Source organism: Fringilla coelebs (assembly GCF_963513975.1).
Source record: "Fringilla coelebs genome assembly, chromosome: 14".
Classification (NCBI taxonomy): domain Eukaryota; kingdom Metazoa; phylum Chordata; class Aves; order Passeriformes; family Fringillidae; genus Fringilla; species Fringilla coelebs.
Window position 1 is genome coordinate 8,955,730 of NC_140040.1, and position 12,826 is coordinate 8,968,555.

At 37.8% G+C, this 12,826-nt stretch overlaps 1 protein-coding gene across 1 annotated transcript; it reads left to right on the forward strand.

Annotated features, from left to right (window-relative positions):
• Positions 1-10,649: 10,649 nt before the first annotated feature.
• LOC311159165 (leukotriene B4 receptor 1-like) lies at positions 10,650-11,660 on the forward strand (the record flags this gene model as incomplete). Its single annotated transcript, XM_084215088.1, has 1 exon — positions 10,650-11,660. One exon carries the CDS (start codon positions 10,650-10,652, stop codon positions 11,658-11,660), a length of 1,011 nt encoding a protein of 336 aa, XP_084071214.1.
• Between the last annotated feature and the right edge of the window lie 1,166 nt (positions 11,661-12,826).

A 12,826-nucleotide genomic window follows, 5' to 3' on the forward strand; every position in this document is an offset into this window, starting at 1 on the left:
CTCAGAGCCAAGGTGGGGTAACCACAATTAACAGAATAACAGTCACTGTCATCTCTCCTATCTTCAAACCTTTAATCCATGTAATAAAGATCATATTACTGCTTTGGCTCATGTTTTGCTAAAGCAAATCAATTTGTCCTTGTAAGCCATCCATGTAATAAAGCTTCATAGTAAATTGTAAGGATTTAATTACTAACATTTGGAATTTCAGAATTCCTGCTCAAAGAGAATTTTGTTAGAATCTGGGAGTGAGAAATTTTTAGCAAGAATGCTCAAAATTAACTAGTGGGACTTTTACTCAAGATTTCCTCAGAGTTGGTATTCTAGGTTGGACCACTGAAGAATTTTGAAATTGGAGCTAGGTAATATATGGAATTGAAAAAATAATTTAAAAATAAGAGGTGGCATGGGAAGATGAAATGGGGAGATACAATTTTGTGTAGGATGAATATATGAGGAAAAGTGTTGAAAATATAATCCATGTTGTGATGAAAACTGAGTAGGTTGAACCCTTAGGCACGGTTTATGTCTTGCACAAGTTCCCACAAAGTACAACAACTTCCCAGCACATTGCGAGAATGGTAGAACCTGACACCTTTTGCTCTGCAGAGAAACTTGGGCCCTCTGAGGTAGAAAGCTGACAAGGTGGTTTAATCTGCAGACAAGGTACTTTTTTTCTGTGAGGAAGAGATTTGGAGAAAAAGCAGAATTTGGTATGCTGTTACTGTAAAGCTTAACAAGTCTTACAAGACTGAGTGTGGTTAGAGAGGGCACAGTGCCACGAGTCAAGCAGCAGCATTTCAGGATTCTAGTCCACACATAATGAAAAGGTAAGAGCCCACTGTTTAATAAGCATTTCGGTGTTTCATCCAGTGTCACACCTGTTTGGTATCCCAGCTGGACACAGTGACAGGGAAATCACAGGGAAATACAGGCCTTAGGAAATCTGCTAGCTCAAAGCTACTTCTGAAGAGACACAACACTGCTGCTACTGAATCCAACAGATTAATGACAGAAGTGAATCCATCTCTGGAAACACAAGTGTGTCCAGAAGAACTGAAACTGCTGTCAGTAATTTAGTCTTGTATCAAAGGGGATGTTGGTCTTTGTCTAGTCTCCATTAGGTTTCACTCACTCATTTTCAGTGCTAAATTTTTCCAACACTGAGGGATGGAAAACCATCTGACCCTGACCACATATGTTGAGAGACTTCCCTTCAGCCTATAAGAAACAATCTGAGAGTTCCTCTTTCACTGGTGTATTAAAAAAATGAGAGTTCACCTGAGTTTAAAGGATATGTAAAGATTTTTTTCTTCAATTATGTCTCTGGCTCTGAAATGCTTATGCAATCCCACTAAATGATGCATCTGTAAAGCAAATGTCATCTTAGATATGAAGATGTAATGTCTTTGTAGACAAAACATTTTCTATCCTTTAAATCTAGAGTACCACATTAAAAACTAGATATGAATAGGAAAACTGACTGCACTTAAGAACTGAATAGGACAGACCCACAATTTACCAAAGTTTCTTGATTAACATTAAAACCAAACAAAATTAACAAGATTAACAAAATTAGTTGTTGAGATCTGAGTTTTAACTGCCACTGAATGCAGAAAGAAATGTCTGATCTGTTGTTTGGCTGGTACCATGTTCTAAAATAAGGCATAGATTGGCTACAAATGCACAGGCACTTTCTGTCTCATCCTTTGGGCAGATTAAGTTGAAAAGTATTGCTTGATGATTCCTGTAAGGACACAGTTCCCTTCTAGACTGAGGGACACAGGCAGCTGGGAACAGTTAATCATGGGGAAATGCCTGAATCAGCAGCATCATGAGTAGCATTGTGTGAGGCTCTGTCAAACATGTCAGTGCCAAAATACAGTTACAGGGAAGTTAAGGTTGGAAGGGACATTTGAAGGTCATTATTGTGATCCTCATGTTTTCAAATCATAGCTATGATCTAATTTGGATCAGGATAATTATTTTGATAGCTCTGTTGGGCAGATAAATGAATATAAAGTGAAAATTCTGATAAAATTCCACCATTTCCTTTAACATGTTCATGGTAATAACACTGAATAAAGGACATTTTAAACAGGTAGCAGTGAACTGACCTGTCATGTTTTAACCTGCCTAATGATATTTTAGAGACACTTCTGGACATATTAAAAAGAGGAAGCTTGCCAAAGTCTGTCTGGGCATTGCACTTTGAGAAGATGGATTTATTGGAAAATTATTTTTTTAAATTAGTATGTTAAAGACAGCTTGAGATCTTGTAAATATTGTTGCCATGCTACACTGACAATAGACTAACACTCATAAGAGTTTCTTCATGGTATGGTGAAATTATTTGGGCTATCAGTGCTTGGCAGCTGGATGTGAAGCTGCTCAGATTACAAGCCAAAGAAGCAGTAAAAAATGGGTACTGCTATCATGTGACATGAAAACAAATTTTCTGCTGAAAGTAAGAAATACATGAGTGTTCCTGTAAAAGGTTATACCACTATGAGGCAATTTCAACTCTTCTTGGACCTCATTCTAACATGTGAGAACATTTCTGCTGTGCTTGTGTGCTGCGAAGATGCATTGATTAGCTGCAGAGAGCAGTTCTCTCACAGCTGCTCTCTTACTCTGTTTTCTAGATATTTCCTCATTTTGGGAATCTGCTAGGCAGTACTGATGTTTTCTTACGTTTACACAAGATGCTTGTTCTCAGATAACACAGAAAGACTAATTGTGTTTAAAATATGAGTTCTTTATAAATGTGTGCATAAAATCTGGTTTTATATCCATTATAGTTGTCTTCTTTATATCTATATAAACTTTTATAGAAGTTAGTATTACACAATGACAACAACCTAGTAAGTCTCTTATAAAATAACAGATGTATCATTTATAAATTATAAATTGAACCTGACACTGTTCAAACCAAAACCAGAGGACTGGAACATGGATAAAGTTTGTGACTAGGTCTGATTTGTCATGCCAAGGGTATCCCTTGTCATTTGATCACCAAGAGCCTTAGCCGTGTTTTCTGTACTATGTTGTCTGTTTTTCACTCACTAACAGATCCCAGAATATGCCCAAAACCAGCACTGTGTGTCAGGGTGTATTGCACATAGCAAACACTTTGCTGAGCCAATGTGAGGTACCTGCAGGTAACCCTGAGAGGAGCCAGGGCAGCAGAGCTGCAACAAGAGTGACACCATGGTCAGATACCACAGGCCTTGGTGAATAGTTGCAAACTCAAAAGACAGGAAAACAGCAATCATGAGAGAAAGAGGAGTCATACATTTGCTGTGTCAGAAAAGAAGAGGTGTTAAAGCGATACCGTTCAATACCATGGAGGATTGAATGCTTCCCACACAGCCAGACATAACAAGACACAAAGCTACCTAGGAAAAGGTGACAGGTGTAATTAAAGCTGCCTTTCATACAGCACCAAATAATGGCAATTTTAGATTATATTTGACTTCTAGTGGTTTAAACACAGAATAGGACAAACAGCAGAGATACAAAGCTCTACCAGTCAGGGGATAACCTGCGGTTTAAGGATTACAAGCTAATTGCATCACATGAGGATTTCTATGATTGTGAAGCATCTGGAGTAAATGAAGGAAGAATGACACAGTGACCTTTGGAACAAAGTCTTCTAAATCTTAGAGCACAGACTGGCATTGAGAAAGACAAAAGCTAATTATTATTTTTGTGCTTTGAATGTAAACTAAACTAATCCCTAATTAGAAAAACAAAAGACATGTTTGAGTGCAGTATGGCCAGCCCTGTTACACTGCAGCAGGGGGAGACAGACTGGAGGTGAGGGAACTTGGACTTCTGTGTGTCTTGATTTCTTTCATTTTCCCTCATCAGCACACTGTGGTTTAATTGAACTATTGAATTTCAGAACTAGTCTGTTCCTCTGTCTGAACAAAACATAAAAGATCTGAATGAAGAGAGAATGAGAAGAATGAAGGGATGATGAAAGACACAGGACAATTTCTTTATGGGGTATAGGAAGGTGTGTAGGTATATCCATGTATGTAAGAATTCTTCAGTCTGCAGCTAAGCAATGACTGACAGATGTAGGCTTTAATCAAGGAAGGACTGTGGAAAGCATGAACACAGGTGTGCTGTTCACTGTTTTTACAACAGATGAACTGTCGGAGCCAGCTGGAACCAACAGAAGAACAGCAAAGAAACAAAAGGAGGTGGTTCTCCACACAGCATGGATCAAAGCTGCAGTGCTACAAGTTCACTGGAGTTCAAGGATAGGCTTAGGAAGTTTACTGAATAAATGTCCACAAATAAATGTCCACAAATTAAACACACAGAAACCATCCCTGATCCAAGAAACTCCTCAGCTGGGATTGACTGAATGCCAGAGAATGTGTAGGACAAGTATAGACACACATGGCTTGTTCTTATATTCTTCTCTAAACACCTGCTTGTGGCTGCTACCAGAGACAAGATACTGGGCTAAAAGTACTTTTTGATCTGACTCAGCACTAGAACATAAAATATAAGTCTAAAATATGATCTGCCTAAAACCAGATCATATTATTAGGCTCAAGAGTCAAATATAGGAAAAGTAAGATTATTTTGGAGTCCATTAGCTTTACTTTCTATTAAATTCCATAAATAGATATGTTTTAACTTAGAAAATGGTGCTACCACTTTCTGCCAGTGAAAACACTTCATTTAATGGAGAAGTTATCATTACTCACAGTCATTTCTAATATTATATAGAAATTGTACAGAAACAACAGCTCACATTACAGAATGATAAAAATTACCTGTGCCTGAACTTGCACTTTTTTCAGACAGTATATTCTGTGTGTGTTTACTAAATAGCTGTTAGTGTGACTCTGTGTAGCATCTCAGAATGAATCCTGACTACTTTTTGTTTCAGACCAAGAATGCTTGGACAAGACTGTTCTGAAGGGCAGCTTGGCACAGGGTGCTGGTTTCTCTGGCTATGCAGAACAGAATGTCAGGTATGCTAATTACTGAGTGACTGAGCACACAGGCATTCCTTACACACACGTGGTGGCTCCTACAGAGCAGAAGAAAGATCTTTGTATTCCCCATCAAATCAGTACAGTCTGCTAATTGCAGCACAATTAACCAGCCTCCTGACACAAGGCCACAAAATCAAGACTTCATGTCGCACTGGGACCAAGGTGAAGTCATGTGTAATAAAGAAATTAAATAAGTCTTCAAAGGTGCTCAAATCTGCTGGACTGGGTTGTTTCACAGCCCAAGAGATCACAATTTGATCTGCTTTTCAAAGAGAACACACAAATAGAAGCTATACTGAAGGACCAAATGTGAATGTAATTACCAAACTTTCCAAACTTTGTTCCTTCAGAGGCATAGAAAGTGAAATTTAGTTATTAAAATTAATGTTATTTTTTGTTGCAGAGGCAGCTGTCCTTACCAGATCAGTTAAAACTGAAATGGGCGTGTATCAAAATAGAACTGAGAGAGCTAGAAATATGAATATTTAGAAAATATTGTGACGTGCAAGACAGAAAAAGACATTGTGATTTTCCCCCGTAAGTTTATTGACATTTTAGTCACAATTCCCTAACCTTGTAATGCGAAAGAATCAGTTCTGTGGAGAGCCATGGCCTTGAACTCCGTGCACGCAGTGCAGAGAAAGGCAGCACCTCCGGGCCTGCTGGCTCAGCCAAAACCAAGGGATGGTTCCCCAGTGCCGCCCTGTGTTGCAAACGCAGAAGTGCACGGACAGCCCCTTCCATGTGGGCAGAACAGCTGGTGCTGCTGCCCAGGCACTGCAGGGTATCTGCCCATGGTTTTTAATCACAGGTCCTTCACTAACACATGCTCTGCTAAACACTTTCTTTTATCACTGCTGAATAGCAAAAAGAGACATTGATCATATACCAAAATAATATTTATGTGCAATCCCAGTAAACAAGGTGGAAATGCCAGTGGGTTTGGCTAAACAATTTTAAAAAAATCAAATCCTGTTTGGCAGCAAATCATCCAAGCAGTGTTTGTCATCTGTAAGTTATTTCTCAAAAGGAAGAGCATATAAACTGTGTATTTGATTTACTCATGGTGCCAGATATGCCTATATCCTTAAGGATTTTGGATAGCAACAGCCTGTGTACAAGTAGCTGCTTAGTAGTAGCTGATTCAGAATGGGTCAGTCTTACCTTAAATTGTAACAAATTTATACATTTACTGTTCAAAAGCTTTTACCGTAACAGGACACTAAAACTATATACATTCATAATGTCAAGAAAAGGTGTCTATATGTTTTTCCATAATCTCTGCATAATTGTTATTCATATTCCTGCTTGTAGTCAGAATTATGAATACAGTTCTCCACTATCTTAATTAGCACCTCTAATCTAATGCACCTGGTATGTCTGTACAAGGCAAATATTTCTCTGTGGTTTTCACCATGGAAACATGTTCTGATTGTCAGTGATCAGTCTGTTAGAGCAAGACAGGTGCCAATACATAAGCATGTCTGATGCACACACAACAGGTGTCTTGGAAGCACTTCCCTGTCACAAATCCTAAAGAAGTTTTCCCTGAACATAACAAGCAGGAAATATTTTCTCTAGCCAGCCATACCTCTAGCCAGCCAAAAAACCTGAACATGACGAGCAGGAAATCTTTTCTCATACAAATTTTTAATAATGTTAGGATACTGATTAACAACAATGCCCACAGCACAGAATATTTCAATTTTGTAGTGCAAAGTACACATCTTTTATTATATTCTGGAACTGATCCCAAGTTCTTCCTTAAGTTATTTACTCTCTGATAAGGCAGGCCTGGGAGTGTTCTTATTTGTACTTTCTGCCCCATGGGCTGCTGCCACAAACACTGCAAGACCATAGAGATGTCTGGTGTGTGTCTTTTCCTACACTGCCCTTCCCTTTGCAGTAATTGCAGAGCAGAGAGATTATTAGCTACAGCCATTCCTCTGAAATCCCCTCCTGTAATCAAGAAAGCAATAATTAGATCAGCTGTGAAGTAGCCCATAGTTCTCTGATCAAGGCAAAGGGTGGCACTTTCACACTGTCCTCAGTAGCACATGGACTTGAGTTTGTTCTAAGACATTTGTACAAATCCTGCAAATACACCTCCATGCAGTGGCTGAAGAACTGAGGGTTTCAGGCTAGTTACTTCTTTTCTTTCACATTGTCCTGGTTTGTGTGTCAAACCATGACACACATTAACAATAAATGAGGTTATAACATAATTTGCAGTGTCTCAATAGATACATGATACTTGATAATCATTATTCTACAATCACTTACTAGACAGACATCCAGGGGATCCTTCTGAAGACAAAATGTAAAGAAGATTTTTAAAGTCATCTTGGTAGAGTTCTAAATACAAGTTCCACATTGTGCATTTGCCATGTATTAGCTACTCTGTAAATCCTCACAAGGGAAGCTCTTATGGCATGGAAGGATGGTTACACTTTGAGCAGAGACTTAGCCCAAAGTCTCTCAGCATTTTGAAGTGAAACACTGTTTCTCAGAATAAATATGCAAGAGGTAGAAATATCAGTCACAATTTACATTCAGTGATGCAAACGTGGCTGTTTGAAAATGCGCAGTGGTAGTGTAAATTACAGAACATCCACCAGAGGGGAGCTCACGATTCATTCAGTGTAAAATAAATAATTTGAAGGATGAGAGAAACATACACCTGATATTTAAGGCAAAGCAAATTCTACTTTAATTGTTTCATAGCAGTAGCATGGACTTTTTGAGCTTGGAAAGTTTTCAGAAGTTATTTGCCAATCTAAAGGTAGCAGACTTACAGAAAGTTTCCCGGATTGATGACTGACTTACTGCACTACATATAATATGCATGCACACAAAAAATTTAAACTGTTTTTTAAACATACAGATGCAGCTTAATTTCACTGCTGTGATGAAGTAGACCAGAGCTTCTGTGATCTGAAGTCCAGATGCATTCATACATTAAAGCCCACCCACATGTGGCCACTGGAGTGAGTAAGAAAGATACTGAATTGTTTAGCCACCGTTGTTTTTAGCAGTTATTGACTACACTATTGCTACACTATCCCCCTGTTAATGGAAATATTTGGTAAATTGTCTAGAAAGTTTGTCTTCTACTAATTTGAATTTGATAAATAACAGACACTTTTAGACAGCTTACAGTCTGAAGTTTTCTTAGCGATCCAGGAGTCCCAGAGAGCTGTTCAGAAACATGTTCCTGAGCTAATGTTAACTCTAATGTCTGAGATATTTAGTCTAATAGCCTAGCTTCAGAGTCTTACTCAAGGAAATCTTAGCAGTTCAACACTTCTCTGGGATTTTTCTGAAACAGAAACTCCAGACTGTGGCTGCAATTGAGAGACTCATTTGTTTTCTTGCTTAAATGAAAGACACAGCCAGAGGCAGAGGCCATTTGGCAAGCAAACTTCAACTCAAGTGGAGAGACATGTTTCTGGAAAATGTAAGGCCAGATGCTTCAGAAGTTCAACCACATCCATACACTACTGGATTATAACTATGCTTATACCAATGGTTGTTCAGACAACTGCTCTTTTCCACCAAAAATAAAGTTATAAAAAAAAAATCCTACAGAGGTGTCACACAATAGTACAGACCATACAAGTCCTTTTAGGAATCCTTTGTAGATTGAGGACTGGCCAGAAGATTGTAGCTACACTTAGAACACTTATTATGACATAAAAATTTACTTAAGAGCATACCTTATTGTTATCTACAATTTCTAGCAGTTCATGTATCTTACTGCTACACAGGATTTTTAGCAATTACCCCAGCTTTCAGTTAAGCAGAGTTTCTAGTAATCAGTGTAGCTTTCTTTACTATCTTTGTTATGTAGGCTTTTAATCACCTGAGCCCTCTGCAATTCAGGTCAAAGTCTTGATAATCACTGTGTGACACAACAATCATAATCTAGACTGACTTTTCTTAAAGAACCTGCTGGTCCCTGCAGCACTGTGTGACAAGAGGTACTGGACATCTTTCCTTGATTGTCTTTTTCTAATAAAAATCTGCAACTTATTTCAATCTGGATATGCCACTGGTAATAAACTAAAATAGTCTATGAAGATACTTCTGGAGAAATAATGTGTGTAAAGGTGATTTCATTGGAAGAAGAGATCCTGCCCAGCACTTCCTCCCATTAGTTAATTTTCACATGTGGTTTTCAGAAATTCCCTTCAGAATACAAACAACTTGTTTAGTTTTTTCCCCTACCCGGTATTTGTTGAATGCAGTTAAAAATGAAAGGAACTGGAATAATGTATCAGAATAAATCCCAATTAAAGTCTGTATTACACAAATAGTATTTTGAAGATATAATACTTAACTTCAGTGGGGTTATTCTGGATTTGCTTTTGATCTCATTATACTCTTACAAGAGCAGAACCAGCTAAGCTGCTTTGGGGTGCTGATGTTACAATCCTTTTTCCATGGTGAAAAATACTTTTTGACTTAATACTATGCACTACATTTGCCAGGTTTGTAAAATTAGGGAAATAGTCTGTCTCACATTCTTAAGTTTAAGAAAGCTATAAATAACTCCTTTGTTTCTGTGAACATTTTTAGTGGTAAATACCCTTCCAGTTCCACTTCTTGAATATTTCTGTTGGCTCTGCTGTTCTAGTTGGCTCTGCTGTTCTAGTTCCTCCTTTAACATTTTAGAAATGAACTTCAAAAAATATTTTGAAATCAGGATAACAAAATAGTTTCATACTCTTTGGCCAGGCTATGAAGAACTTATGATTCATTTAGGATTTGAGTACTACACTGACTACCAAGTTTCCTAGGAAAAATCCTAAAAGTCATAGCCCATTGCTGGCACAGCAGGACAATAATGTAGTCATATCTTTTCTCTCAATGTAGTCATATCTTTTCTCTCTGACATGGAGCATTTTCTCCTATAAGTCTACATCCAGACAGAATACTCTGATGGTTATTGTTTGGTAAAGAATTGCAATTTCCCAGAGAATTAGAAATACAACTCCTACCCACTTTGTTGTACCAGTACAGTACAAATAGTTGATTTCCTTTTTGCCAGGGTATTTCTAAAATATGATTGACTGTTTTCTGCTGAATTAACAAAGATGGCATGAAGGTAGTAAGCACAATTTTTTGTGCTTTAAAATTCATGCAAACATATAATGCCCATTTGTAATTTACCTGCCACCCCTCTGTTTTTTGTTTTGATAAAATAAAGTGCCAAGATGTTTACAGGAGCAAGAATTGAATAGCCTAAAAAGGGTTTCTTTCTCCTCACAGCTGTTGATTAGACCAGTAACATCAAAACAGTAGCACATTTCTTTAAATAGGGGCATTTTAGAAACACTACCAACATGCTGTAAAATTTGCTGAAGCACAGTGGATGTATAACTAACAGCAAAGTCAGGTCCTGCATTGTATTTTTACTTTTGCTTTGTATGCAAAAATACCCATCCTCCTAAACAACAGGAACTGCTACATGTGGTCAGATGTCTGTAAGAGTGAGTATGAGGATGTGAGCTCATAGTCTGCATTAGCCTTCAGAACACCAATTAGAGGAGAACTTTCAAGTAGTTCACCAACACCTGTGGAATAAAAGCAGAGCACAGAGCAACCAAGAATAGAAGAATTTCCAGAATGAGTCAAGCTGAGGAAAGCAGCAGCAACTCAGCATGGAATATCGTGAGGTCAGTGGTCTGCATAATACTGGGCTTGTCGTTTATAATTGGCACCCCTGGGAACTGCATCGTCATCTGGACTGTTTGTACAAAAATGAAGAAAGTATCTCTTTCAGTCCTGCTGATCTTGAACCTGGCCATTGCTGATGTCCTTGTACTGATCACTTTACCAGTCTGGATTTACTCTTTTGTTGACTCATGGGTTTTTGGAGTCATCTTCTGCAAAATGCTGGTTTTCATTATTTACTGCAGCATGTATGCCAGTATATTTCTGATTACAGCCCTCAGCTTGGAGCGGCTACTGGCTGTGTTTTACCCTTTCACAATTCAAACATACAGAAGAAAAGAAAAAATTTCTTTGATTGTGTTCCTCATTTGGTTCCTGTCTGTTGCCTTCGGCATTTCTGTGATTCCATTTCAAGAGACAGAAGAAACAAACGGTCGACTTCTATGCGCGTGTCGCAACTACTCTTCTAATAGACAGCAAGTGTCCTATCTTCTGCTGGAGACCCTTGCAGGTTTTGTGATCCCTTTCTTAATTATTTGCACTTGTTATGTGTGTGTTGCAAGAAGAATAAGCAGAATGACTTACCAATCCAAGCAGCGATCGGAACGTCTCATTGCCAGCGTCGTGGTGGCTTTCATTCTGTGCTGGTTCCCTCACCACCTCTTTAACATCCTGGATATCATTTCCATTGAAATAGAGCTCTCTAATGAGGAGATGTCTTTGGCACTGGAAGAAATTGTGGACAAAGGAGCATACATCTCTGGAGCACTTGTATTCATCAGTAGCTGTATTAACCCTCTGCTTTATGCTTTTGCTGCACGAAGGTTTCAGAACCACCTGAGGTTTGCCAAGATGTCAAAGCTGTTTGAACAGATCAGTCAGACTGTAACAGAGGAAGACAAGAAAAGAAATCTGGTCGTAGCCAAACATGAAGATCCTTTGGCAGGCACAGAAAATCTCTAACAAGGAACTCAGTGAATAATCTGTGTCATTTCTTCAGCAGTTCTTTCTCATTCTCTCAGTTTCATTTACTGAGCAGTCCAGTGAAAGCTGTACAGAAAGAAAAGCTTTTTGGTTTTTTTTTCCTTGTGTGTTTTATAAGAATTGGCATAAACAACCTTGTTCAGTTCATAAATTATTATTCACATCATGAAATGAGCACTATCTCACTGTTGCTAAGCATGTCAGCAAGGTGGCTAAAAGCTAAAATTGTGAGGAATACAGCATTGTTTGTTTCCATTAAAATTATTTCTGATTTCTAGAAAGTCTGTGTGCAGAAAACAGAAAATAACTGCATGTGGAAAAGAGAGACTTTTAAAGCTTGAACTAATGAAACTAAGTGTTTTTTTTCAGAAAAAAAAAGTTGTTACATGTTCAAAAATCCTTATACAATCTAAAGTTTTGAGAAGTTAAATTCTTTATATGGCTAAGAATGGTTTTAAAGTGAACTAATGACACAATTCTTCTGGGTTGATGGATAATCCAAAGCTATTTTTTATTCTTTACTATACTTAGTTTTGAAAGTAATAAGGGTTGTTTACACAGTGAAGCTCATTTACTGCATTATCTTGGGGTAGTAGGTTTGAACAAGTCAAATGTGGAGAATGAGAACTGTGTTGTATGGCAAACATCACTGCAGACTGCATGCTGTATCTGATGGCAAACACATTGCATACTTCTGTGGCAATTTGATGTATTAAATAGATATACTTTGAGTATCCTCAAAAATTTTGATTCAAAGAAGTTAAGCTTCCAAGATGTCTATTAAATTGTGGAAGAATTGGATCGGGCTCAGGTGAGGAGGAAGGAGACATCCTTCCTATTAATTTTATGTGTGAGAAAATTATGGTAGTAGTACAAAGTGTCTCATATCAGAAGAACTCCACCTTGCAAATAAAAGAGTTATATTTTTCTTCTCTTATAGAATAGTGGACTTTGGCATAGAAAACCAATAAAATTAGTGTTTGCAAGGGCTTTAGTTTTGTGAATGTGTGTAAACTCACTGTGAAAAATTCCATGGCATCAAGTGTTTGCTTTTGAAGTTTTATTTATTTCAATTGTGCTTAACATTTTTTACACTTGCTTTGTAAATTTTTAAGTCAACAATTCGTAATAAGATTGAGATAACT